Below are 26,684 nucleotides of genomic sequence, written 5' to 3' on the forward strand. Positions count from 1 at the left end.
ATTGTATAGTATTGTCGAAACGTTTTATAGTCGTTCCTTGATTGGTACTTAATGGCACAAAACTATCCATTGTCAATCCTTATGGTCAAACTGTCGGTTCATGGTTGAGTTCTCGGGTCGAGCGTATTAAAATCCTTAATAGCCTTTTCCTTTTGGTTAGCCTCTCATGAGTGATCAATTCGGAGCGAGATTTACTAACAGTGCATCGATTAAAATCATCACTTCATTACATCCTAAATATGATCGAATTTGAGGATGTCACGTGATCCGACTCACCCATTTGACACTTCTACTCGACATATCCACTAATTTGCACCGCTCATGCACTAACCCACAAGATGATAACTATGCACTATTTTCGAGGCACCTTGCTACAAAGCTATTATTTCATTATGCCTTTCTATAAATATTTAAAATTTTCCAAGATACTTGCATACTCAATTTGATTGTTCATTCGACAAAAAAAAAAAAATTGATTGTTCGCATTCATACACACTTTTTTCGTACACGGTATAGAGCAAACTTTTCTTTTTATTATGCAAAAAAAGTATCAAAGCAACACGGGCATGCTCCGGACGTAACATACGTTGTAACAATTTGTGAACTATTAACCCCACCTTATGCAATAGATAATCGCAAAACAATAAATTAACATGTTTTATTGGTTTAATCTGAAACTGGGCTACGGAAAATGGGGAGCAAAAAGGAACGGAGAAAACTAAGGAGAAAAAAAAAACAACGAGAAAAAAATAGGAAAAAAGTGTCGAAAAAGTTCTAAACCTATCGTATTAGTGTCAATTCAATCCTAAAACTTTTTTTGGTGCTAATTTAGTCTTAAACATTTTGAATTTGTGTCAATTCGGTCCTAAATGTTTTATTGGTGCCAATTTAATCCTAAACCTTTTGCATTTATGCCAATTCGGTCTTAAACGTTTTATTGGTGCCAATTTAGTCCTAAACCTTTTGCATTTGTGTTAATTCAATCCTAAATCTTTTATATTTCTAATTGGCCAAATGACTCAATTGGCACAAATGTAAAAGGTTTAGAACTTAATTGGCACAAATACAAAACCTTTAGGACTAAATTGGCATCAATAAAATATTTAAGACTGAATTGGCACCAATGCAATAGGTTTAGGAATTTTTCAACACTTCTCCCGAAAATAAAAATCATTTCTTGGGCTCGGGCAAATTAGTTGGCGAGCCCCATATATATTGAGGAATTGGCCCATTATTGTAGAAAAGGAGGCCAGCAGGCCTACGTTAGTATTTGCCATGTCGTTATGTTTGTCATGTCATAATACTTGCAACGTCATTAAAGTTTAATTTTTTTTTGTTTTACTTTTCCCCAGTTGAAGCTGATCAACATAGTTAGATATTGGAAAAATCAACATCCCGAATTCCCTTTAATTAGGATATAACCTTATCATGTTTAATAATTTCATTATTGTACGATAGATTGACACTCAATTTGAGGCTCAAGTAGTATATTTTATCATTTACCCTACCAAGTGGATGATGAATGTAAAATTTTGAAGCCACTCCCAACTTAAAAATTAAAAGGCTCGATTAACATGTTAGATTAATGCACCGTCCAACGATTAAATACTCTAAATTTTCCAATACTCCTAAACTCCCCTACACATGTGAGAAAGTTTTCCATGTGAAAGACACGTTACGTGAAAAATCTGACAAAAAAGAAAAGACAGTTCTTAAGTTCAAGCGTTAGTTAAGTTGGAATGGATATCATGCAGATGTGATTGGTAGACTATGCCTGCCAATCGTGTGACAGATATATGTCATTTTTTTCATGAATGTATATGCCCCGTGATTTGGACCAAGACTAAACCTTGAAAGTCTAATTGAAAATGGGAAGATAAATAAGGGATGTGAAAAATTAGAACATCGAGTCTTTTACCCAGCCCGATACAATACAGAATTTTGTGAAATTAATGTCAAATTATCTAAAAACTTAAAATTGCTAGACAAAAGTATGATTCCATATTTTAGTGCAAATATGAGAAATTACCCAAAAATTCTTAGACCCATTATATACGCATGTCAATTCAGTCATAAATTTTCCAATTTAACAAATGCAGTTTCAAACCATTGACGATTTTCCAATATAGCTAGGCTTGAAATGCTGGTATGACGATTCAGTCAACGTAGGCAGTCCTATGTGGCAAGACTGGCACTCACATTTGACGTGAAAGAAAGGAATCAAAATGATGATTCATTGTATTTTCTTTCTTTTTTTTTTGTTCCCTTTTTCACTCTGTTCATCTTCCTTGCGTCTTCGTCAATGTTCTCGCTGGCCATTTCTTCGTCCGCCTAACACTTGAGTGGTCGGGCTCACATGGGTTGGCCTGGTTTGCACTAGGAGATTACAGCAAATCACTGTGCAGTACATCTGTGCCTCTCATATTTTTGGACCTCTCTTCCTTTCCCCTGCACTCCACATCTTCCCTTATGAGATTGCTTCTGAATGTGTTGTCCCATGGCTGCTTCTAATGTGAGAGATTTCCGGTATTTTCTCACGCGATTATTACCAAACGTCCTGTGTTCGATTCTGTGCATGCGAACGAGGAGGCAAGCACATGCAATGATCACTCTATGCGCATGTGCGTGTGATAGATAGCAAGGCATATTCAACTGCAATGTCTTTCGACTTAAATCAGAGTAGCGCAATGAGTAACACACCAATTACTTTCCTTTTATACGAGAATATGTCTCAGACGAGGCAACACATAATCTCTTATTTCGACTTGAAAATGTGAGTTTCTATTACCGGTACAACATTAAACTGGCGATGCAAATATTAACTCAATGCAATTGGATGGAATTTGTATGAGTTTCTCTCATTTTGGTCCGAAGAAATGCACAGAAAAGCAGGATATTAGAGAAACTGAACAGCTAGAGTTCTAAGGTAAGTACACTTAGCATTGTGCAGTCGGAGCAAATAAGCACGCTTATCACAAGAAGAAACGAAACACAGGTATGATCAAAGTGAGACTCCTACCATGAGATTTTCAATGGAATTTGCACATAGGAGCCTCATCTTTTGCCGACTCGGCAACTGTCCCTCAGTACGCCCGAGCTGAAAGGTGACCATCTTCAATTTGAAATTGTTCGCTCAAGCCAAGTTGTACCATCAATAACCAAACCAAGGTGAGAAGTTCTCCCCCTTTGCTAAGTTGCTGAGCATGCATGAACGGTTGGCAATGAATTGCGGCGTACCCCAGCAATTCGACCCAAACTTCGCTCAGGATTTCCCACGTCTTGTGCTGAAATTTCTGCAGCTCTTTAGCGAGAATACACGCATCAAAGAGCACAGATTTGCTTCTGTCTCCTTTTACCACAGCTGGATCTTTTTCTGTAGGAACAGAAAGTAGAATTCGGCAGGCATTCCTTTTGCTCGTATTCCTCTTTCGAAAGATATTTTCTTCGAAGAACCTGTCTGCCTCAGCACAAGTGTCTCGAAACCTTATTTGGCCAATCCCAGCCACTCCAGACATCATACCAGGTTGTTTGATCATAAGATAAATCATGTAATCTGACAAGACCTTACAGGTTTTACGGGGGTCGTTCGTACTTTGATCAGTGTTGCAACAGCACCCGGTGGCGCTTTCATCAGGGTCGGTGGCACTTTCATCGGTGTTGTAACAGAGTTCGGTGGCGATGTGCCACAGTAAAAGGCTCTTCCCATAATCAACATCGCAGACGAACCGAAGCAATTTTTTGCATTTATCCCGTGAATCATTATGCTCCAGAGCCCATTTACCTCGAGAACCACAAATCTCATCTGTGCTTCCCCAACGTGCCTTCCGTTTCAGCTTATCAAAAATCAGTTCCCCTAATTTTTCACTGAATTGTTCTACTTTTTTGAACTTCCAGTCATCAACAAATTCCTTCAGAGATAAGAAACCAAGGAGTTTCTCAATCCGGTTTGGGCACTTTTTCAGCTGGGTTTCCAAGAAATTGTACTGGAAGATAGATTTAGACCATCTAGCATGTAGTATATGCAATGCAAATGGTGAACGTTCAGATTTGAATTTGAGCAGGAAATTGATGAAGTTGCTCCCCATATATATAAATAAACTTCTAAAATGTCCCTTTTTTTGTTCTTGGTCCGATCTACCCTGTTCCTCGGATGTTGCTATGCATGCAATTGTCCAGTCAGAGCAAATGAGCCTAACAAGAGCTACAAATTCCAGGCCAATAGCTCCAAGTAGCAAGGTGTATGTAATCCGCATATCATTTTCGTGAAAACCATGCTTGCTCAGGAAATAGAAACTTGCTAAAGCAGAAACAATGAAGACAATTGAGATAGCTCGGAAAGCGTACCCCAGTTGACGGTGAACAATGTCAGCCTTGGTATAAAGAACATCATAAAAGAAGTTGAGCTCTGCCTCAATGACCCGAAAAGCATCCTTCGCGGTTCTGCACATGAAGAACTGCTTGCTGCCATTGCGTTCTTGGAAGCTGAAGATGACATCCACAAGGAGGCCTCTGAAGGTTTTGAAGTAAGAAAACGCCTCCTTTATCACTTCTTTGTCGTCCAAATCTTTTCCATCTTCCTCTGCAACATTAACCAATTGGGATTTGGACTCCGGCACCATGGCCAATATCTTGGTGGTAACGTATCCTTCCACGAGCTTGGCATAGTTCGGCCCAGGATCAGCGGGTGGGAGCACGGAGTCCCGGAATTTACTGAAGCTGGCGAGATGCAGAGCATGTGTTCGCTCTATGTATTTAATCGTTCCACCAATAAACATGAGGACTGTTGGGACAGCTAGCTTGCTACTGGGGAAGGATTGATAAAATACATAGCCTGCAGCACCTAGCTGGAATAACAGATTAAGCAAGTGCCTACGCCACAGCTCATTATCCTCGAGTGCGAAAGCGGTTATGGTGTCCGGTCCTCCGAGATGTAGCAGAAGAAATGGAGCCCAAAATGCCAAAACGTCGCCATATGCATCACCCTTGGAGTCTGAAGCACCACCAGCGACTTGGGCTCTGGAAATGAGTCCAAGGGCATAGTCCACGACCAAGTCGGCAAGCAAGTAAGCAAGCCAGATGGGCGTCAAGATCCACGAGCTTGAATACTTCTTCCGAATGGGAGCAATAAAAATGAGAAAGACTTGCAGAAATAAGCTGGCGAGGACCGCCACTTGGATATTCATTTCCATCCATAACGCCGCGACTCTCGTAACGGTTTGCATATTTCCCAACTTTTCCTCACCGTCTCCCCAGATACTGGAAGGAAATCTTTTAGTCAGCACGAGTATTGCAGCAAGGAAACAACGGCGGAAAATGTGACTATTGAGGGCATGAGGGTCGCTAATACCTTGAAATTTATATTCGATCAGATAGGAAGGGGACGTCCTGCTTCAGGCAACCGAGTGTCAAGCAACGCGTAGCTATAAAGGAGTTAGAAGCAACGGGACTCGAGCTGAGGTTAAGCACGGAGCACAACTGAAGTTCGCGTGGTCAAAGAGGGCTTACCATCAGAAATATAGAGGGAAGAAAGGGCACGAACAGAGAGGGAAAGGAAGAAGAATACAAAAAGAAGGGGAAAGAAGAAAAAATAAAAGACTTGTATCTCCTGCTGACAGTGCGTCGTGTAAGAGAAGTCCAACATAGAAGAATTGATGTAATGAGGAGCAATTAATATATCAAAGTTGGCCCATAACTCACTGATGTAAACTTTTAAGTGAAGTAGACTTGTATCTACTAGATATATTGACGGGCTTGAATTTGAATTTCCTCTTTGTCTTTTGTGGGAAGGTTTGTACAGGGTTTATCACTAGACTTACGAGATGCATGACTCTTATGACTACGATAATTTAAACTTATGATCAATTGAGAACATCATCCCACAAACATACGCAGCGGAACCCCCGTTTCACAAATGCAAAGCCTATATAAATGAATCAGCTCAATTTAAACCTACCATTGGATTCGGAATAATGAGAACCGCAGAGTAGTGGGTTTTAATTTTTTATGGGTGTCTTTAGGAAAATTTTAATTTCATTTTTTACGAAACCGGGGACTAAATTGAAAAATAAATGTGTAACTAAGTCCTTTGAGTTAAAATTGAACAAATTGTTAAGCAAATGGACCCAATTGCAATTCAAGACTCTAGATACTAATGCCATAGCTTGTAAAAAGTGGAAATTGAAAATTAAGAGACCCGACATGGAACTTTTTAGCTCAATTCGAATTTATGCTTATGAAGGAACATAATGATCCAAATCGCAATTTTGAAATTTAAAATGACCAAAGTGAAGAGAGAACTAAAAAAAATGGACTATTTTTGTGTATTTTTCTGACCATGAATGCTATTTTTCTTATTTTTTGGTTATTTTTATAATAAAATAAATCCTAAAAAATAAAAATTCCAAAATATATTTTTTGTTCAAAATTGGCTCCTAAGGCTAGGCAAAGTTGATTTTGCAAATTTATAATTTTTTAGCTATTTTTAATTAATTTTCTAAAATAAAAGTGAGGAAGAATCAGATGTCAACACTAATTGGCAGAAGAGGAAGGACTATTATGAAGCACAAAGCTCCTTTTAGTCCAGGCAAAGCTCCAATAGAGTTTTCCAAAGAATATGTAAAGATAAGAGATATAATATTGGAAGACATGTCACCTTTAAAGAAAATCATAAGATCACAAGAAAGCACAAGTAAATTAACTTGATTTGGGTATCAAATTAGGTTCAACAGAAAGGCTTGGTTAGATCCGAGACTGTCCATTGATCACCTCAACTCGGTCGCTTACCCCCATAGCCACTGAAACTCCTCCAGGCCAACGCATGTAGCAAGAGGATATTTAGTTAGGATTGATTCTCTCACTATGATTACCCCATCAATTCACTCATTAACGGGTGTTTATCTGACTTCTAAACATCTGGACATCAGTTTGGCCTCGGCAATGACTCTCCAACAAGTGATTCGGTATCCCTCACCAGCCATTGGTCATCCAAGTTCCCTAAAATTGCTCGCTCCTCCTCTCATGCCCTCTCTATCATATCTCACCTATAAGTTACTTCTGCGTGATGCTAATTCTTCCGCAAAATGCTTAGGATATCTCCTCAACGATATATATATGTTGAAAGTTAAAATACTGACCTATTAGTTAATGGCGAACCTCGATGTTATTGTAGAAAAACCCTCTTTATAAGCATCCAACCTCACTTAATCAGTTGAAGTCATTTAGTATATCGCATTGATTATCAAACCTAATATTACACATCTTAGATCAAATTAGAATGGTCATTTCATATACTATACATTAAATCATATGTTAATTTACTAATGGTCCCTCATTAATAAGCCAGTCACCTCATTTATTGCATAAAACTTGATATAGGCACCCCACATCAATTGTTGTACACAAACAAAATATAAGTGTATAACAACAACAACAATAATAATATTAATAAAAAAATCTAAACACTACTTGCAAGAACTCCCATGTCATCAATATAGTTAGGGCGACGCTATTTTCACCCCTTATATGGTTAAATCCACTCTCATTTACATCGGAAAGACAAATCTGCCATCAATTTTTCGATTGCAGTTTAAAGTGATGCCCCCGCCCCCCCCCCAAAAAAAAGGAAAAAAGAAAAAGAAAACACTGGTTCTTTTCTTCTATTTAGGATCGTCATCATAATTAAGCATTTCATATATTTTGTTCTTTAGCATATTAAAGAAAATGCATTCTCATATATTCCTTTTACATGCTCAGGAAAAAAAAAAAGACATTATCCGATATAGTATATACTTGAAAATGTCTCTTTGTATAACAACTAATCTATTTTTCGTCCCTCTTATCTCAAAAGCTCACTATCGTGGTGAGATGCTTTTATACATAACATATAAAACCTTAGATGAATAATATATAGGAATTTTGACAAAATGAAGGTACTTCAAGCTTATATATGGAATTTTCTCGAAGCGAAATGTAGAAGTCTATCAAGAGTAGCCGTTTTTAATTGGGAACTAAACTCTTTCCTCAGAAACTTTCTGGAAAGCTTTCCTTTTTTCTTTTAGTTTCATTCTTTTTCTGTTCTTTATTTTTTTTGGGTGAAAGCCCACCTGCAGAATGAGTCGCTCTTAGCGGTTCATAGTTCATGGCCGAAACAAAAAATATCTTAACAGCGAAGCGAGCATAGAAATTAATTCTTAGATGGTATTTGTTATTCTACCATTTGCATTGCTTCAAATTTTGTATCATTCTTGCTTTGGTAAAATTCCGCAAAAGAAACATGGAAAATGCACGCTCAGGCTATTCATCTTCAGAAAAGCACAGAGCTTCTCTCTAACTAGTTGTGTAAGAAAGAACGAACCTGGCTAACAGTGGGCTGATTGACGGCCGACCAAAAAAGGTGAGGCCACAACCTAGGAGATGGCGAGTGAAGGCGATGAGACGACGTTGGCGAGACCGAGAGAAGAGACCAGATGGCGTCCGCAAAACAGTAGAGAGAGAAAGGTTGAGGGTGCCAGTGGAGAAAGTCGGGAGACTAGAGAGAGAGAACTAGAGATGATGTCGCCATCGGAATGAGCGTGTGGGGAAAAAGTAACTTGCGTTGCTTAGTCATGGCCTTTGATTTATTAGCGTATAAACACCCTTATAGTTGGGTGGCCGGCAGAATTGAGTGTCCATGAGCATACACATTGCAAGTGTGACATCAGTGTAAATTGGTTAATGAAGTGAAACAGAAGCTCCGATGGCCAAGTTTTGTTCGATCTTCGTCCGGGTCGGGTCATGCATACATGTGTTCATTTCGGGTATTATGAAGACCTGACCCATTGACACCCTATTGTTCTGTACATTAGCTATGACCATCTACTAACAAAATGATATCGGCGTTTATCGAGATCGCTCATGAAGAATTTCTTATACCGGCATCATAGGTCTATGGATTGCATAAGAGGAAGCATACTGTATTGATTAAGCATAACTATTGTCGAGTCGCGTGATTATATGTTAATTATGTACAAAGAGAAAGAAGTCTTGTTTCAAAAGGCAACTTGATGATTATTTAATTGAGTGGAAGCAGTGAGTAATTGTCACACACGGGGCTGGTTTTTAGGTAGAACTACCCAAGAATTAACCTTGCAAGGCTGGTTTTTAGGTATCGGGTAACTATCAAAGATAAGAGATATAATATTTGAAGACAACAAGTCTTTGTCACCTTTAAAGAAAATCATAAGATCACAAGAAAGCACAAGTAAACTAACTTGATTTGGTTATCAAATTATGTTCAACAGAAAGGCTTGGTTAGATCCGAGACTTTCCATCGATCACCTCAACTTAGTCGCTTACCCCCATAGCTACTGAAACTCCTCCAGGCCAACGCATGTAGCAAGAGGATATTTAGTTAGGATTTATTCTCTCACTATGAGTACCCCATCAATTCACCCATTAACCTATTAGTTGTACGTCACTAATAGCGAACCTCGATGTTATTGTAGAAAAACCCTCTTTATAAGCATCCAACCTCACTTAATCAGTTGAAGACATTTAGTTTACTTGTGCTTTCTTGTGATCTTATGATTTTCTTTAAAGGTGACAAAGACTTGTTGTCTTCAAATATTATATCTCTTATCTTTGATAGTTACCCGATACCTAAAAACCAGCCTTGCAAGGTTAATTCTTGGGTAGTTCTACCTAAAAACCAGCCCCGTGTGTGACAATTACTCACTGCTTCCACTCAATTAAATAATCATCAAGTTGCCTTTTGAAACAAGACTTCTTTCTCTTTGTACATAATTAACATATAATCACGCGACTCGACAATAGTTATGCTTAATCAATACAGTATGCTTCCTCTTATGCAATCCATAGACCTATGATGCCGGTATAAGAAATTCTTCATGAGCGATCTCGATAAACGCCGATATCATTTTGTTAGTAGATGGTCATAGCTAATGTACAGAACAATAGGGTGTCAATGGGTCAGGTCTTCATAATACCCGAAATGAACACATGTATGCATGACCCGACCCGGACGAAGATCGAACAAAACTTGGCCATCGGAGCTTCTGTTTCACTTCATTAACCAATTTACACTGATGTCACACTTGCAATGTGTATGCTCATGGACACTCAATTCTGCCGGCCACCCAACTATAAGGGTGTTTATACGCTAATAAATCAAAGGCCATGACTAAGCAACGCAAGTTACTTTTTCCCCACACGCTCATTCCGATGGCGACATCATCTCTAGTTCTCTCTCTCTAGTCTCCCGACTTTCTCCACTGGCACCCTCAACCTTTCTCTCTCTACTGTTTTGCGGACGCCATCTGGTCTCTTCTCTCGGTCTCGCCAACGTCGTCTCATCGCCTTCACTCGCCATCTCCTAGGTTGTGGCCTCACCTTTTTTGGTCGGCCGTCAATCAGCCCACTGTTAGCCAGGTTCGTTCTTTCTTACACAACTAGTTAGAGAGAAGCTCTGTGCTTTTCTGAAGATGAATAGCCTGAGCGTGCATTTTCCATGTTTCTTTTGCGGAATTTTACCAAAGCAAGAATGATACAAAATTTGAAGCAATGCAAATGGTAGAATAACAAATACCATCTAAGAATTAATTTCTATGCTCGCTTCGCTGTTAAGATATTTTTTGTTTCGGCCATGAACTATGAACCGCTAAGAGCGACTCATTCTGCAGGTGGGCTTTCACCCAAAAAAAATAAAGAACAGAAAAAGAATGAAACTAAAAGAAAAAAGGAAAGCTTTCCAGAAAGTTTCTGAGGAAAGAGTTTAGTTCCCAATTAAAAACGGCTACTCTTGATAGACTTCTACATTTCGCTTCGAGAAAATTCCATATATAAGCTTAAAGTACCTTCATTTTGTCAAAATTCCTATATATTATTCATCTAAGGTTTTATATGTTATGTATAAAAGCATCTCACCACGATAGTGAGCTTTTGAGATAAGAGGGACGAAAAATAGATTAGTTGTTATACAAAGAGACATTTTCAAGTATATACTATATCGGATAATGTCTTTTTTTTTTTTCCTGAGCATGTAAAAGGAATATATGAGAATGCATTTTCTTTAATATGCTAAAGAACAAAATATATGAAATGCTTAATTATGATGACGATCCTAAATAGAAGAAAAGAACCAGTGTTTTCTTTTTTTTTTTTTTTTTTTTTGGGGGGCGGGGGGCATCACTTTAAACCGCAATCGAAAAATTGATGGCAGATTTGTCTTTCCGATGTAAATGAGAGTGGATTTAACCATATAAGGGGTGAAAATAGCGTCGCCCTAACTATATTGATGACATGGGAGTTCTTGCAAGTAGTGTTTAGATTTTTTTATTAATATTATTATTGTTGTTGTTGTTATACACTTATATTTTGTTTGTGTACAACAATTGATGTGGGGTGCCTATATCAAGTTTTATGCAATAAATGAGGTGACTGGCTTATTAATGAGGGACCATTAGTAAATTAACATATGATTTAATGTATAGTATATGAAATGACCATTCTAATTTGATCTAAGATGTGTAATATTAGGTTTGATAATCAATGCGATATACTAAATGACTTCAACTGATTAAGTGAGGTTGGATGCTTATAAAGAGGGTTTTTCTACAATAACATCGAGGTTCGCTATTAGTGACGTACAACTAATAGGTTAATGGGTGAATTGATGGGGTACTCATAGTGAGAGAATAAATCCTAACTAAATATCCTCTTGCTACATGCGTTGGCCTGGAGGAGTTTCAGTAGCTATGGGGGTAAGCGACTAAGTTGAGGTGATCGATGGAAAGTCTCGGATCTAACCAAGCCTTTCTGTTGAACATAATTTGATAACCAAATCAAGTTAGTTTACTTGTTCTTTCTTGTGATCTTATGATTTTCTTTAAAGGTGACAAAGACTTGTTGTCTTCAAATATTATATCTCTTATCTTTACGCATTCTTTTGGGAAACTCTTGGTGCTTTGCTTGGACTAAAAGGAACTTTTGTGCTTCATGATAATCCTTCCTCTACTGCTAATTAAGTGATAAGATTTTCATGAATTAATTCACGTCAATCTTCCATTTATTATGAATGGCTCAAATTGACCGTAACATTTAGAGATTAAAAAAAAAACAAAATCCTTTAACAACACTCAAGATCACTCATTTCGGACAAAATAAGGAATGCTTAGGGAAACTATCAACGTCTGTCATTTGGACTTAGAGAATGACCTTTATGGTGTAAACATAGCCCCCGAGATTTACATATGTAGGCTATTTAGCCTCCTTCAAGTTGGGCACATGAAAACAGATACCACGTCCCAACTTCCGATTCTAAAATGGAATCCAAAAGGGAAGATTCGCCACCTTCAAGAGCTATTTTGCTATTCCACATATTGAAATTTAAAGTTAAAAAAATCTTCATCAGCTTGCTTTGATGAGCCCAACCTACATTGGTACTTCAGAACCTAAATATGATTTTTTTTTTCACACAAACTATGTAAGTTTTAATACTACTTCATTCACAATGAACACAGTTTTTTTCCATGCAAACTTGGACGCTAAAGTTGTCCAGACAGCTTTGATAGTTTTCTGTATTCTCAAGATTCAATTTCAATACTCGATGTTGCTACCAAACAATTCGGAGATGCACGTGAACGTGCATCGTTAACTAAGGAGAGCATGTGAATGTGCACTGCTTTCTAAGAAAAGCGTGTGATGAAACTATGAAAATGGGCACCATCCGAAAAAAGCTGGGCTCATCAATATTTCGGAAAAAGAAATAACATACATAAAATGCCCAAATATAGGATTCTACGTTCCATAAACGTGCAAGTTTTGGTATTGCCTAGTATTGGAAGAGACATTTGAGGCAATTTTCTCTAGACATTCGGAACGAATCGTGTAAATCCGGTGTCACGATTTATTTCCTTCCTTCTTTCTATTATTTGATTCGCTTGTCCCGCATTTTTCGCAACAAGAGTTATGGGTTTTTACTTCGCGAGTTCCTCTACATCTAAGTGTTCAACGTCAACTTCGTATGACATCAAAGTTCCAATTAACTCATCCAACAATAGAGCTGCTAGATCTTTCGATTCCGCAATTGCCAGACATTCGTGCAGATTTTTCCAAGAGTAATCAAACCACTAACAATATCTTGACCCTTGCGAAATTTTGTCCAATGTTCTGATCTTGCTTCATCTTGAGTTACAATAAGTTTGCTCCAAACTTCTCTGTTAAGGTACAAGAAAAAACACGCCCGAACTCCGATCAATTCTCAAAATACTCGAAATGAAGTCTAGGAATAAGTAATTGATACCATCAACAATAAAGAAAGATCGAAATAATATAGAAGCATTTTTCCATAGGAAGCTAATAAATTTAAAAGATTAGCAAGGAGAGTGAACTTCTCTACACGCATAGAACTTTCTAGTTATCACGGAAACAATCTCTGTACTTATGTGTATTGTCACATCCCGGTTCCTACAAGAACGGGGCAATGACACGGCCATCCTTTGTCACATAGGATGCAGCCTCAAAATATAACACTACTCAACCTGATATCAACATATATACGATATAAAGATTGTGCGTTTACAATAACTGAGCTTTCTAAAATCCTCAAACAAACCTATACATACATTCATTAAAAGAGCTATCTCCAAAGCTCAACACACCCACGTACACTACGTAGCACAAATTCCCCTACCCAAAAATCTTTCGGTTAACGTTATTCTCACGTCTTATCGGCGACTCATTGAACCCGAAAACCAATGAAATGGAAGGAGTGAGCTAACACGGCTCGATGAGTAATACATTTCTTCGAAGCGGATCGAACAGTCACTATGCACACTTAATATTCAAAATGTAAGGTATTTACCTCAAGCTCAAAACATATCAAACCTTTATAATGAAAACGAGTTATATATTATCTTAGCATAATATATTCATTTCAAAAGTAGCCATATCGGATAATAACATCGAAGCATAAATCAATGGTCTTTCCATTGACTAATCTCATCAAATCATATGCCAATGGTCTATCCATTAGCCAATCTCATCAAATCATATGCCAATGGTCTATCCATTAGCCAATCTCATGCTCAAGATTCTAACCATGGTCACGTATAACGCTCGTGACAAAAGACGACCAAGATTCCCCCCTTGGCAAGGTCTCCACCTAGAATGCCGGTGGCTTGGCCCACAAGGATATCCTAACTAGTATGCGCATACCCACAAACCCTTCGACCGGGTTCACGGCTATCTTGAGCACTACAAAATCAAACAACAACATTCTCCTTATCACCGGAATATAGCAGAATCAACTCAAAACCAGTAGCACAAATCGTTCGCAAACCGCATCGGTTACAACAAAACAACAGTAATTGTTCGATCCTGTTTTATGCAACGAATAATGCTATTTTCTCCAATCATAACATACTTAGTATTATCATTTTTGAAATATGAGTTTACAAATACAAAGAAGAAATGGTATCACTCACCCGACAATGCCAGGAGCAAAATATAAAGCTTACTCGGATCGACACGTTCGAAATCCTAGCAAATATATGAAAAATGGTATTAAAAACTAAGTAATATGCTACCCAAAGGCATAACTCGAATGAAAGAGGCTTATTTGTCGCTAAAGCGACACCCACGCATCAACAAAACGATCTCCTATAGCGGACATGCATGTTGTCCGACATGCGCAGCTTGCGCTACTAGCTTAAATGGACCGTAACTCTCTCACCCAAGCTCCGATTTAGACAAACTTGCAGTCTAAAGAAAGATCTTTTAATGTACTACAAAAGCCCCAACATGGCTTGACTAGAATCTATTCGAAAATTAGCAAAAACGGCCGCAACAGTTCTGGTCGCGTACTGTTCACTGCACGCGTCGAAGTCTCTCGGGTCATATCTTCCTCCACCGAACTCCGTTTCAAGCCATCTTACTGTCCACGCGAAGCTTGTTCAACATACTACAAAAGTCTCAACAGGATCAACCTCAACCGACAAACAGAAACTAAAGAAAACAGCCCTCAAAGTCCACTGTTCGCGCGGTAAATCTGCGCACCAGATTTGAATTGCTCGGTCCGGGCAAACCGTAACACGAAATCGTGATCCGTCGAATCCTACGGCTTCACAACATCCTAAAGTTTCATTCCTAAGCAAAAACATGGCCAATCGCCCATGAGATAGGACACAGCAACTCAGTTTCCCTCAAGATCCGAATTTTGTCCTAAATCCAAAAAAATCACTTCAATAGAGAGGGAGAGAGGTGCGAGCCCTTACCTAGCGTTGCGACACGTAGTGAAATGAATACGGCGAGGCGCTCGGGGCGGGTGGCGCGCACACGTGATTTTTTTCCTCTCCTCCTCTCTCCTTCTTTCTTCTCTTCTTTCTCTCCTTTTCTTCCTTTCCCCTTTCTGTTCTCTTTTTCTTCTCCTTATGCGTGATAGAAGACTCCCGATTCCTCTAAGAGACACCAGCTGCTCTTTTTTTTTTTAATACTAGTGGGTCCCACCACCTTGGTTGACTTGGTCAAAATAAGGCCAAATATTACATGTATTGCATATGTATATATACACATACACTAACTTATAGCAGCTCACCCTTAACAATGCCCCAACTAAAACTAACTAATATTCCATGCATTCATAATCTAAGCTCTAATGTCAACTTTGTCATACCTCAAGTCCATCCCAAGAATTTAACGGATGACTTGCCATCCTGTGAAAAAATTAGGGAACGGAGCCTTAAACTAAGATCGATGATTTTTTGAACAATTATATGGACTAAGCAAAACCTTTAATTAAATGATAATTATAACAAAATCCAGTGAATCATGAATTAGCCAAAAACTAGAAATTTCTTAACCCTCTCCAAATGCTCTCCACGGGTATTAAGAGTAAAAGTTGAGGTTTAATAAACTTTTTGGAGATCTGGGATGAGCCCCTGTCTAATCAAGCTGAGTTGCGGAATGATTTTTAAAACTGTTCCGGGATAAAGCCTGAAAAGAAACAAAAAATGAATAGATGAAAAGGGCTAGCTTCTTCTGAAAAGATTATCATGTTCAAAAACTATACGTGTTAAATAGATATAATTCTTGAGCAACAGCATATAATTAGGCTCCATTAGATAAACCAATCGCGGACATTGGAGCCGACCTCGGGGCTTCCCATATGCTCTACTGGTTTGAGCTTTAGTGTATGATGGAGAATTCCTATCTCAACAACTCATGCCAGTCAAAGAAGTTAAAAAGTTAGATTTGTTCAGGATTTTGATTTTTCAGTCTTAGGTGAGCGTCAACATGAACTTCTTATACACGTTCTAGGAAGTTTCTAGCCTTGGAACGAGTGGACTAATATCTTCTGATCCACACACACAGAACAAAAACGATGGAAGCTATTGAGAGCATCGCTAGTGCGATCACTGCTACTCTGGTTACTCCATCACTACGAGAGGCTGCCGATTTTTGGGGGTTCAATGATGAACTCAGGGTGCTCTGGGAAGAAGTCTCCACGATTCAGGCTGTACTGAGCGATGCAGAAGAGAAATACCACCTGTATTCCCCTGTCCGAGCTTGGGTCTATGCCCTGAAAGAAGCTTTCTACGAAGCGCAGGACGTGCTTGAAGAGTTCAACATAGAAGCTACGCGGCGAGAACCGAGAGGCCGCAATGAAATGATCACGGAGGTAAGGACATTTTTCTCAAGTTCAAATCAGCTCGCTTTTCAATTGAAGATGAGTAACAAAATAAGGGCAGCGAGGGAGAGAATCCAAGCCATTGTGCATGATAGGAACTTCCCACTGGACAAGCACCACGTTGTGGATTCGCAAATGGAAAGACTGCGGAGGAAGAGAGAAGAGACGCATTCTTTTGTTCGTGAGAGTGGCATTATAGGGAGAGATGATGATAAGAAGAAGGTCAAGGATTTTTTACTGGATTCAAACGTGAAAGAGGACGTTTCCATTCTTCCAATAGTTGGTATTGGGGGGCTTGGAAAAACAGCTGTTGCTCTGTGTGTGTATAATGATGAGATGGTTAGTAAACAGTTTAACTTGAAAATGTGGGTTTGCGTCTCTGATAACTTCGACATGAAACAAATACTGAAAGATATGATAGCTTGTGCAAAGAAGAAAGAACCAACCGAGGTTGCGATGGATTGGTTGCAAAGTGAACTGAGGGGAGAGATTGATGGAAAGACATACCTCTTGGTTTTAGATGATTTGTGGAATGCAGAACAGGAAACATGGTCGCGCTCGAAAACTTTATTGTTGGGAGGTGCTAGAGGAAGCAAGATCCTTGTAACTACACGCCTTCCCTTGGTTGCAAAGATCACCGGTACTACTGCGCCTCATTATCTTCAAGGCTTATCTGAAGATGCATCTCTTAATTTATTGCTCCAAATGACTCGTGTGAAAAAAGAGGAGATAGCAGACCCAGCCATGCTAGCAAACGGCAGAAAGATAGTTCAAAAATGCTCTGGGGTTCCATTGGTTCTTCGTGTTGTTGGGAGTATATTATTTCTTACGGAAACAAGTGAATGGGCACATTTTTTGGAAGATGAGCTCCCACAAGTGTTCGAACGTGAAGATAGCATAATGAGTGTTCTTAGGCTGAGTTATGACCGTCTTCCTTCACATTTGAAACAATGTTTCGCATTTTGTTCATTGTTTCCCAAAGATTATGAGATAAAGAAGCAGACTTTGATCAATCTTTGGGTGGCAGGAGGATTTATCCAACCATCAATGAGAAGTCAGCATCTAGAAGACATTGCTCATGGATATTTCATGGATCTACTTTGGAAGAACTTCTTCGAAGATTTTCGAAAAGATTCAGACACAAACAAGGAGATTTGTAAGATGCCTGCTTTAATGCATGATCTAGCCTGCAAAGTTGCAGGGTCTGAGTGTTGGAAGGCAGGGGATGACCCAAACTCCATACTTGAAGCAACTCGTCATATATCTCATGGTTTAATTTCCAATTTGATGTGTGAACTACCGATGAACTCACGCTTGAAAGCAAGTTCAATGAGAACAATTCTTTCTGTGCCTACATATCGTGAGATGGAACAAAGGAAACTAACAAGTGAAGCAGATATATGCCAGCTCATTCAAAGTTTCAAGAGGTTGCGCATCTTCGATCTGCATGCAGCAATTGTCAAGAAGGTGCCAAGGTCCATTTGTAAGTTGACGCATCTCACGTATCTCGATCTCTCTCACAATGATGAACTCAAAAGGCTTCCTAACTCCATTACGAGATTGCATAATTTGCAAACACTTAATCTTCAAGGTTGTTCTGCCCTTGAAGAATTGCCACGGGATATCGGGAAGTTGGTCAACCTTCGGAATTTAGACATAGATCATTGTTATAGCCTTAGTTATGTGCCACATGGACTAGAGCACTTGAGTTCTCTGAATAGGCTAACACGTTTCATTTTACCCAAAGGTAAAGCTCTTGCTAAGAGTTATAGTAGACTTGGGGAGCTAAAAGGGCTTAATGACCTCAGTGGAAGCCTTAGCATAGAAAATTTGGGACACTCAAGAGACGCATTAGAAGAATCCAGGGAGGCCAACTTGGCAGGGAAGCGTTCTCTGGAGTCTTTGATACTTGGATGGCACTATCTCGATATTCATGATGCAGAAATTACAGATGAAGCTCTGTTGGAGGAATTGAGGCCGCACTCAAATTTGCAGCAGTTGACGATCAGCGGATACGAAGGAAAGAGCTTTCCAAGTTGGATGATGGATAACCGTGTGGATTCCTTGCCAAATTTAGTCGAGGTACGCTTGCTGAGATGTGGAAGAATAGAACATATCTCTCAACTGGGCCAACTATCTCACCTCAAGTCTTTGGAGCTTTGGGGACTCACTGAATTGGAAGACATTGAGTCAGATCAATCCCCCACTTCAACAACGCCATTTCCTAGTCTGTTGAAATTAGAGATCCGTTACTGTAAAAAATTGAAAGCCATGCCACAAACTCCACATCTTGAGGAATTGAGTTTGAGGGAGGTTAACCTCGACTTTTTTACACAGATGATTGGCCTTAATAAGTTGAAGAGTCTGGATATATCGCAGATGGAGTCTCTGAAATGTATGCCTGAGGAGTGTTTGCAAAGTCTCTCTTCACTTGAACGTCTTCAAATCAGTGAATGTCCTCAGTTAACTTCTCTGTCAGGCAGTATGCGACATCTGTTGAAACTAATGGATCTGTCTGTTTCCAATTGTGAGAAGCTTGATTTATCCAAAGACGGCATCTTAGATTTGCAAGGACTTGAGAAACTCCGGTCCGTGGACATCCTTGGTGTTCCCAAGCTAGCATCTCTCCCACAGTGGCTTCTACCGGTCAACAATCTGGAGCATCTTTCTATCAAGAAGTGCTTAAATCTGAAGGATTTACCAGAGCAGATCGAGGGCCTTCAATCACTTCAAAAGCTTGAAATCATCCGGTGTCCCTCATTGACATCAGTACCTGAAGGAATGCTCAGGCTTCCATCCCTTACTAGCCTAAGAATCGCAGGTTGCCCAGAATTGGAGGAGAGGTTGAAAAACTTTGCAAGGGCGCACCCGGACAGGATTAAGGGTGGCATACGCATGGATTACGAGCTCGAATACTATGAACGCCACTTATGATTAGAAATTCTCCTCTTCTCTTTCTCTAGGTACGTGGACCACTTTTTCCCTGTATTTACATGACCAATTATTTTCCGATTATTATTTCGTACTTGATACAATTGGGGGACGTGGACAGATTAGTGAAAAGTTTGGACTCAATCTTTGGATGCAGGTATTTACAGGGCGTGGAAACATTGACACGGATGTCGCTGTTCCTTCAGGATGGCCCTCAATGGGATGCCCCTAAACTCGGTGCTTGCTTTATTCCCAGAAGTACGAGAAAAACAAAGAAAATTCATACGTCTTCTCATCCAACTCCGAGCTCATTAATTCTGGCTCGTGACTCATGCTGTAAATATAGTGTGAACTCTGCATATTTGATTTCACAAGGAGTGCAATGCCTGCACAGTCCGATGATTTGGAAGCTTGCAAGGAAAACTTTCACAGACGAAATGAAGAACTGTTTATTTGGAGAACCGCTTCTGGTTTGCTTCCCTCAGAAATTTCTTTATCGCAATGTGTTCACGTCGAATCAATAACTTTTCATCAATTGCGTATGGAATACTGGGAACCAGATTTCTGTTTCCCTAATGTTTCGTCATTCCTATTCGTTCATTTTCAGACCTGGAGATCGATCAAGCTCAGCGGTACACTGGGGGGCCTCGTTCTGATTGGAAGAGCAGCCTTAGTTTTTCCCATCTTACTCTTATCCAACTTGGCTGGTAAGTCAAAGTACGAAGAGATTGGTTTGGGACAGCAGGTTGGAGATTATAATTTTCTTGTGGAAATTCCTGCATACGAGGTAGTCAGCATGACGGATTTTCCTAATTTAACTCTGATATGTTCAGGTCACAATTTGGTTGGCTGGGCTTATGCGTGGCGCTGTCTCCATGGCACTCGCTTGTAACCGGGTAAGACGATCGGATGATGTGCATTCCAGGAGACTTTCCACAGGCAAATTCCATGAGATTCATTCTATTCCTGGCAAATACAATGAATGTGGCTGCCAGCGATGCCTTTACTTAGAGGCTTTACTATGTTTCTCCGCCTTAATCTGACGCATATGCTTGCTCTGAGTCTGAAGTTCATTTTCTTTGCGTGCAGTTAATGTGTTTATGATCTCAAGAACCATCACAGTCGTTCTGTCAGGTAAGATGGCGTTTAACATGCCGAGTCTAATTGGTGGCATTACATGTAGCTTGTTCCTCAAGGTATCGTTCTTCATTACAGGTGTTTGTCTGGACTGTTGACGAACCCTCCAGTGATAATCTTGCTTTCTTCGACCAAATACTTTGCCAGCACGAAATCTTCCAAGCCATCAAGTCCGCAATCCTCACGCAGCGACTGCTCAGTGACGGACGCAATGTGGAGTCTCACCAGAATGGCAAAAGCATACTCCCGACCAAGCAGTTCGTGCAAGCACCTAACCACGCCTTCTCCCACGGTGCAGCAGCATTTTACTCATCGCAGCTACTTTGGATTTTTGTGGCGGAGAAATCTGACTTCTTCCCTTTGTTTCTCTCTTATGTTGTTTCCTTCTTTGGTCTTTTGTTTCCTTCTTTCGTCTTGGGCTTGTATTAAGAGAGTGAATGGCTTTTGTAATCTCCCCTTACGGGATTATATCTGAATATCTGAAAGTTATTGCTTCATCAACAGCTTCTGATTTCCTTCCGAACCGTCGAACTTTTAAAGCTGTCAGTTTTTATATGCATTGACATCTTCCAAGCGGGCGTCACTTTTAAGTATCAATTCTAGTTAGTAGTTAGGGAGTGAAGGAGGACAAATTTTTGTCAAGATTTATCAATGAATTCTCCTTGCACTAGGGAGATTTTCCTGGTAACCTGACTACAACCATCACTTTGAGGACAAGATTGCAAGCGGTTGATGTTTATGGGTGCTTACGGAGTCATATTTGAACTTCTCATAATTAGAGTCTAAGGCTCCATTCGTTTCACGGAAAACATGATGCTTCCGGAAAATATTTTTAGAAACTCATTTTCTAGGAAAATAACAATATTTTCCGATGTTTAGCTGAAACTTGAAAATGAATACGGAAAATCTGTTCTGATTTTCCTCCTTGCACACATTCTGATCATATTTATTTTGTTCTTTTAATTTGAATTCTCATTTTTCTTAAGTTTTGTTTTTCTTTTCATTTCTTTTTTCCTTTTTCTTCTTTTCTTTCTTTTTCTTGTCCTCAAATAGTCGCCGGCCATGGCGTCACCCGACGAGCGACCACAGGCGGCTTTCGAGCTTGCCGGCCTCTAACGACGCTCAAGCTTACCTATGGCCGATCGCCAGCCTTCGCCGTGACTAGCGATCGGCCAAAGAAGAAGAAAAAAGAAACATAAAACATAAACAAAAATTGAAAATGAATTAAAAAGAATTAAAAATTCAAATTGAAAAAGAAAAAGAAAATAATTAAAATGAATGGTGAAAGAAAGAGAAAAAGGAAATCATTTTCCCCACTTTTTAATGTGTTTTTTCTTTGATGGAAAAAGTTTTCCTTAAGTTGTTTATCTTCCCTAAACTGAATGCCAAAAAATTTGAAAAATATTTTCCTAAAAGTTGTTTTTCGCAAAACGAATGGAACCTAAGAGAATGTCTTAAAGAAGGAATGTTGCTTGACCATATTTTAAGTGGAACCGTGGCATCCCAAATTACATTCAACTACACGAAGGAACAATGCAATTATAACCTTTCATGACCCATTTTTCAATTTCCTAAGACACTGGAGTTTCTTTACTTCTGTGCTTGCCTCAGATAACTCAATAAGCATAGGAGATTTTTTCACATTTCTCTTTTGGGTAGTGATTTTATATGATGACTTTATCAAATGAAGAGGCCCGGTTAGTACACTGCAATGGGGTAATCAAAATATGATGAGAAGAATTGCAATAAATAACGAGGAATCAAATAGGAATCGATTTAAGATTACTAGATTTAATGACACATCGAAACCGAAGTGCGCCTTCTTCGTGCATGAATTTTATAATTTGCAAATTCATATACATAATAGCAAATTAGATGAGTGTTGTTATCAGATTAAACTTCCATAAAAAATTTACCGAGTCTACCGTTTCAATTAACTCATTACCATTGATTCTCACCTTGTCCATGTTAATGAGAATGCAGTAATGCAATAATTTCCCATCTCCATTCGACTCCAATCTCCCCCATTAACCAAATAGTATTGAGGAAGACAATGGAGCTTTTTTATACACGTTCAACTAGCTTCCTCAGATGGCCAAACATGCCCATACAGCAAAGATAAAACTAATAGTGTCCTATGGCATGAAAAATGCTTTCCAGTGTTTTCTACTGTGTGACATGAATATCATACTATAGTTTCCGACTAATCTGAAAGTTTTAGTTTTTAGCAATATGAAATTGACATTTGGCAATCTATTTAGATGCCGTATGTGAATTCGACCATCATAAAAGAGCCATTGTGAGACCTTAGTCGGGATGGAAGTCAAGACAAATAAGAACCAAAGACAATCTAACACCAAAAAAAAAAAAAATCATCAATTTTTGGCTCCAAAAACACTGAAAAATCCTAAAGTGGCAGAATATAGAGTATTCTAAGTGTCATAATCTAGATACATTAAAAAAAAAACCCAAATAATGTCCCATTATTATCATGGTAATTTATACTTATTCATGAAAAGCAAAGTAATAGATTTGCAATATCTGAAACTTAAGGAAAAATTCCGGAAATGCTGATACAAACATACCATACACAAGAAATCGGAAAACGAAAGAAGTTTTACTCGCATTTCAAGTTTGAAAAAAAAGTATTATTAGTAAAATTTAAATCAGCTCCACTTATGGAAGAGTAACACGTGTACTTGTAGCGTCTAGGGATTACATGATTGAATTCCGCCGCACATCAACTATTTAAGGTTCACCGTGCAAATAAAATCTCTTATAAATATTATTTGATTTATGAAAACAATATCAATATGTCAGAATGAATAATACAATAGAAACAATCCCGGTTGACGTTAAAAGGGAAAAAGATACATGGTCGTTATTTTATTGACAAGTTACTTAACAGAGAACAAGATTTGAGAGCTTTAGCATTTTGGAATAGGTAATGACAATAGGCAAGCCAGTTAAAAAATAATGACACAAAAGTTTACTAATTAAAAGACGACAACATTGTTAATTTTGCCCAAAAAAAAAAAAAAAAACTCCAAAACTGACAGAATATGGTATTTCGAATCGTCCTACATGTTATCCCATCTTGAGAAACAAAGAAGAATATCCACAATTTACGCACTTTAAGAAATAATTTCTGATAACACGTATGCAAATTTATTAGGCGGAAATCGGGTTAATAGTAGCATTTAATTTACAAGTTTCAATCAAGCATTACAAGTAAGACTTCGACCAGTTCACGGTGTAAAAGAAATTGCACGTCACTATTGGAGGAGTAACACATGCACTTGAAGTTGTTTAGTGATTACATCTGATATGTGACGAAATAAAGGGACTGAATTTGCACATTCATGAAGTATGAGGATCAAAATTGTTATTTCCTTATAAGCTGGGACTTTTAGGCGCATATTTAGTCCATATTTAAATTCTGTCCTTAACTTGCCACCGGAGATAAGTTGAGGGGACTAAATGTGCACGAAATATGGTACAAGTGCCAAAAATGAATTTTGAGTAATAGTATGATGATGAAGGATGTAATTTCTCCAAAAATTATCTTCTATAATATGATGAAGATTAATACGGGGATTGCGCTCATGAGAAATTAGAAATAACGCTCGATAAAAATTATAATCAGCATTCGTAACAGTGAGGTTTTATCCATAGCTTGATCTTTCGACTCCGATTCTTGAATCTTGACCTTTTCCTGCGATTCTATCTTGCTCATATCTTCTCCAACATAAAAATCTCTAGATTAAGACCCACCTTAAACGAGACTGAAGGAGAGAGAAACTGAATCATGATCGGACCATGGCAGAGAGTGATCGGACAATCAAAGGAGCTCTTGCCGGTTGAAGTGTTTGTACGTCGGCACGGAGGTGCGGCGGAAAGAGAGAATAATGTTAGAGAAATATGAAAATCATGAGCTTTTTCATTTTCAAAATTGAGAGGGAAAATGCTTAAAGAGATATATGTGCAAACTTTAGGGACCAAATAGCAAAGTAGTTTTAGGTGATATATGGAAGAATTCTAGTTCTAGAAAGCTAGCAGCTATTTGGATACTTAGCAAATGCTGGAATTGAGGTTTTAATTTTATATGCAAATTACATAGCTTTAATTCGGTCTAAGCTTCTACGCGCAAGTGTCCGCCTAATCGTGTTTGCACAAAGTGCAAGTCATCGTTAGTTTTCTGTTGTCTTTCCCCCCTCCCCTCTTTAGTGTTTCTTTTCCTTTTTTCTTAAACCTAAATTTGAAAAGATACATAAAAAATCTAGACATAATTCTAACGGAAAAATGCAATTCGGTCAAAGTTAGAAAATTCGGGATCCAAGACCCTCGATCATGGCAGGACTCATTTCTTGGCAAAACTTATATTAATGTCCTCGTACTCTAATTACTTTTAAGTATTAATTTAGCTTAGGCACGTAGAGTTAGGCCTTTAGATTTCAAATTCTCATAAAAATATACAAATGTTGACTTTTTTATCGAACCGAAGAGTCTTGAACCTTGACCCCAAAAAAAATTAGAATTTTGTTAGCTTGAAATCTTTCATTTAGACAATTAATTTAGGGACAATGAGAATGAGAAACCTCGGATCCGATTAAAACAGCTTCAGCTTATGGAGCCTCACGAGTCGATTGACCATTCAAAGCAAGATACTTGGTACCGTAGGAATTTTTTGTTTGTTTTTGGTCTACTTGAAATCACACCCAAAGAGATTGCATTGCTTGGCGAGACAGCATAAAGAAGAAACCCTCACCTTTTGGGGGCTTATTTTTCCACCGGTGGACAAAATTGACGGTAGGTGTGAGCATAATTTCAGAGTAAAATCGAGAATCGAAAAACCAAACCATCGGTTATAGGTTTTGATGAGTCGGGGTCCGATTCCCAATTTCATTTTTCTAGGAATCACTGGTTTCGGATCCAGTTCTTGATTCCCGATGGAACGGGAACCAGCACCAAAAAATTACCACTTCCTGAAATAAGATGCCCGTGTGAATAATATAAAGAATGAATGAAGTCAAGGCACGCTACGTTTCTGTCATCAGCATGAGAATAAAAGCAAGTTAGTTCCCCACATTCCACTTAATGTGGCACAACGAACATGATTCAATTTTCTGAGTCAACACAGGTGCATTGAAGGGTTCCATGCCTTCTTATTCGTATTGAAAACGAGTGAACCTTTCTATTTTAGGAAAATTAAAAAAATCCCCTTTAAATTCGACATAACGCCGCAATGCCATTACGAGATTCTTTCCATTGAATCAAAACAAAAATAGCATTTTGTCCTTATTTTCTAGGTCTGACAAGTCTAAGCCAAGCAATGTAAGCCACATCGTTGTAATCATTCGACTAAATGAAGAGGTTTCCTTAGTGATTTGCCCCCAAATAGAATAAATTCCTTTGTGTAATTTTTTTTTTTTTTTTTTTGTCTATCTAATGAAGAGATTGTCACCGGTAAATAGAATCTATGGGTTGAAGTGGAATATATATAATTATTTCAGTGTAATTGATAGTAATTTTACTTTAAAACTACTATTAAGTGATTAACTATATTCGTTGCTTCATTTGATAGAATTTGAAAAAAAAAATCACGGAAGATTGATGACTAACTAAGTTCTATAATTTAGATTTTATGTCAAGTGTTTTGAACTTGTTAATGTTTAGTTTATTTTATGTGTTTATCTTTTATGAATTGTTATTTAATTTATTTTACGTTTCATATTTCATGGATTGTTGCTGTTGACAAATGAGAAACTTTTATTTTTGTCGTTATGTTCGTTTAACTAAGAAAAAAGAGAAATTGATAGGTTCCTAGCAACCGACCTTGGAACTTGTAAAACAATTTTGTTACTCAACCAACCGTCGGGAAAAGCAAATACAGGGTGGGTTTCAAGTTTCAAGGTATACAAAATAAATTTTAGGT

The 26,684-nt window shown here is 38.4% G+C and overlaps 2 protein-coding genes across 3 annotated transcripts; one reads left to right on the forward strand and one right to left on the reverse strand.

Annotated features, from left to right (window-relative positions):
• Nucleotides 1–3,083: 3,083 nt before the first annotated feature.
• On the reverse strand, nt 3,084–5,189 carry LOC115748491. Its single transcript, XM_030684993.1, has one exon. The coding sequence runs from the start codon at nt 5,187–5,189 to the stop codon at nt 3,084–3,086; it is 2,106 nt and encodes a 701-aa protein (XP_030540853.1).
• An 11,691-nt stretch (nt 5,190–16,880) lies between these two features.
• Nucleotides 16,881–20,365, forward strand: LOC115748492 (putative disease resistance protein RGA4). Of its 2 annotated transcripts, XR_007198653.1 has the most exons (3): nt 16,881–19,648; nt 19,780–20,082; nt 20,220–20,365. XR_007198653.1 is itself a non-coding variant. In XM_030684994.2 (2 exons), the coding sequence occupies exon 1, from the start codon at nt 17,018–17,020 to the stop codon at nt 19,613–19,615; it is 2,598 nt and encodes an 865-aa protein (XP_030540854.2). In that variant the 5' UTR covers nt 16,881–17,017; the 3' UTR covers nt 19,616–19,648; nt 19,780–20,365. The 2 variants fall into 2 exon arrangements, 1 of the variants encoding a protein (XP_030540854.2); XM_030684994.2 differs by having other exon boundaries at nt 19,780–20,365.
• The last annotated feature ends 6,319 nt before the right edge of the window (nt 20,366–26,684 follow it).

Source organism: Rhodamnia argentea, chromosome 6 (genome assembly GCF_020921035.1).
Source record: "Rhodamnia argentea isolate NSW1041297 chromosome 6, ASM2092103v1, whole genome shotgun sequence".
Taxonomy (NCBI): domain Eukaryota; kingdom Viridiplantae; phylum Streptophyta; class Magnoliopsida; order Myrtales; family Myrtaceae; genus Rhodamnia; species Rhodamnia argentea.

What these genes read in the sequence shown, in the direction of transcription:
- LOC115748491 (XM_030684993.1), bottom strand. Translation starts at nt 5,189, where the DNA reads ATGGAAATGAATATCCAAGTGGCGGTCCTCGCCAGCTTATTTCTGCAA.
- LOC115748492 (XM_030684994.2), top strand. Translation starts at nt 17,018, where the DNA reads ATGGTTAGTAAACAGTTTAACTTGAAAATGTGGGTTTGCGTCTCTGAT.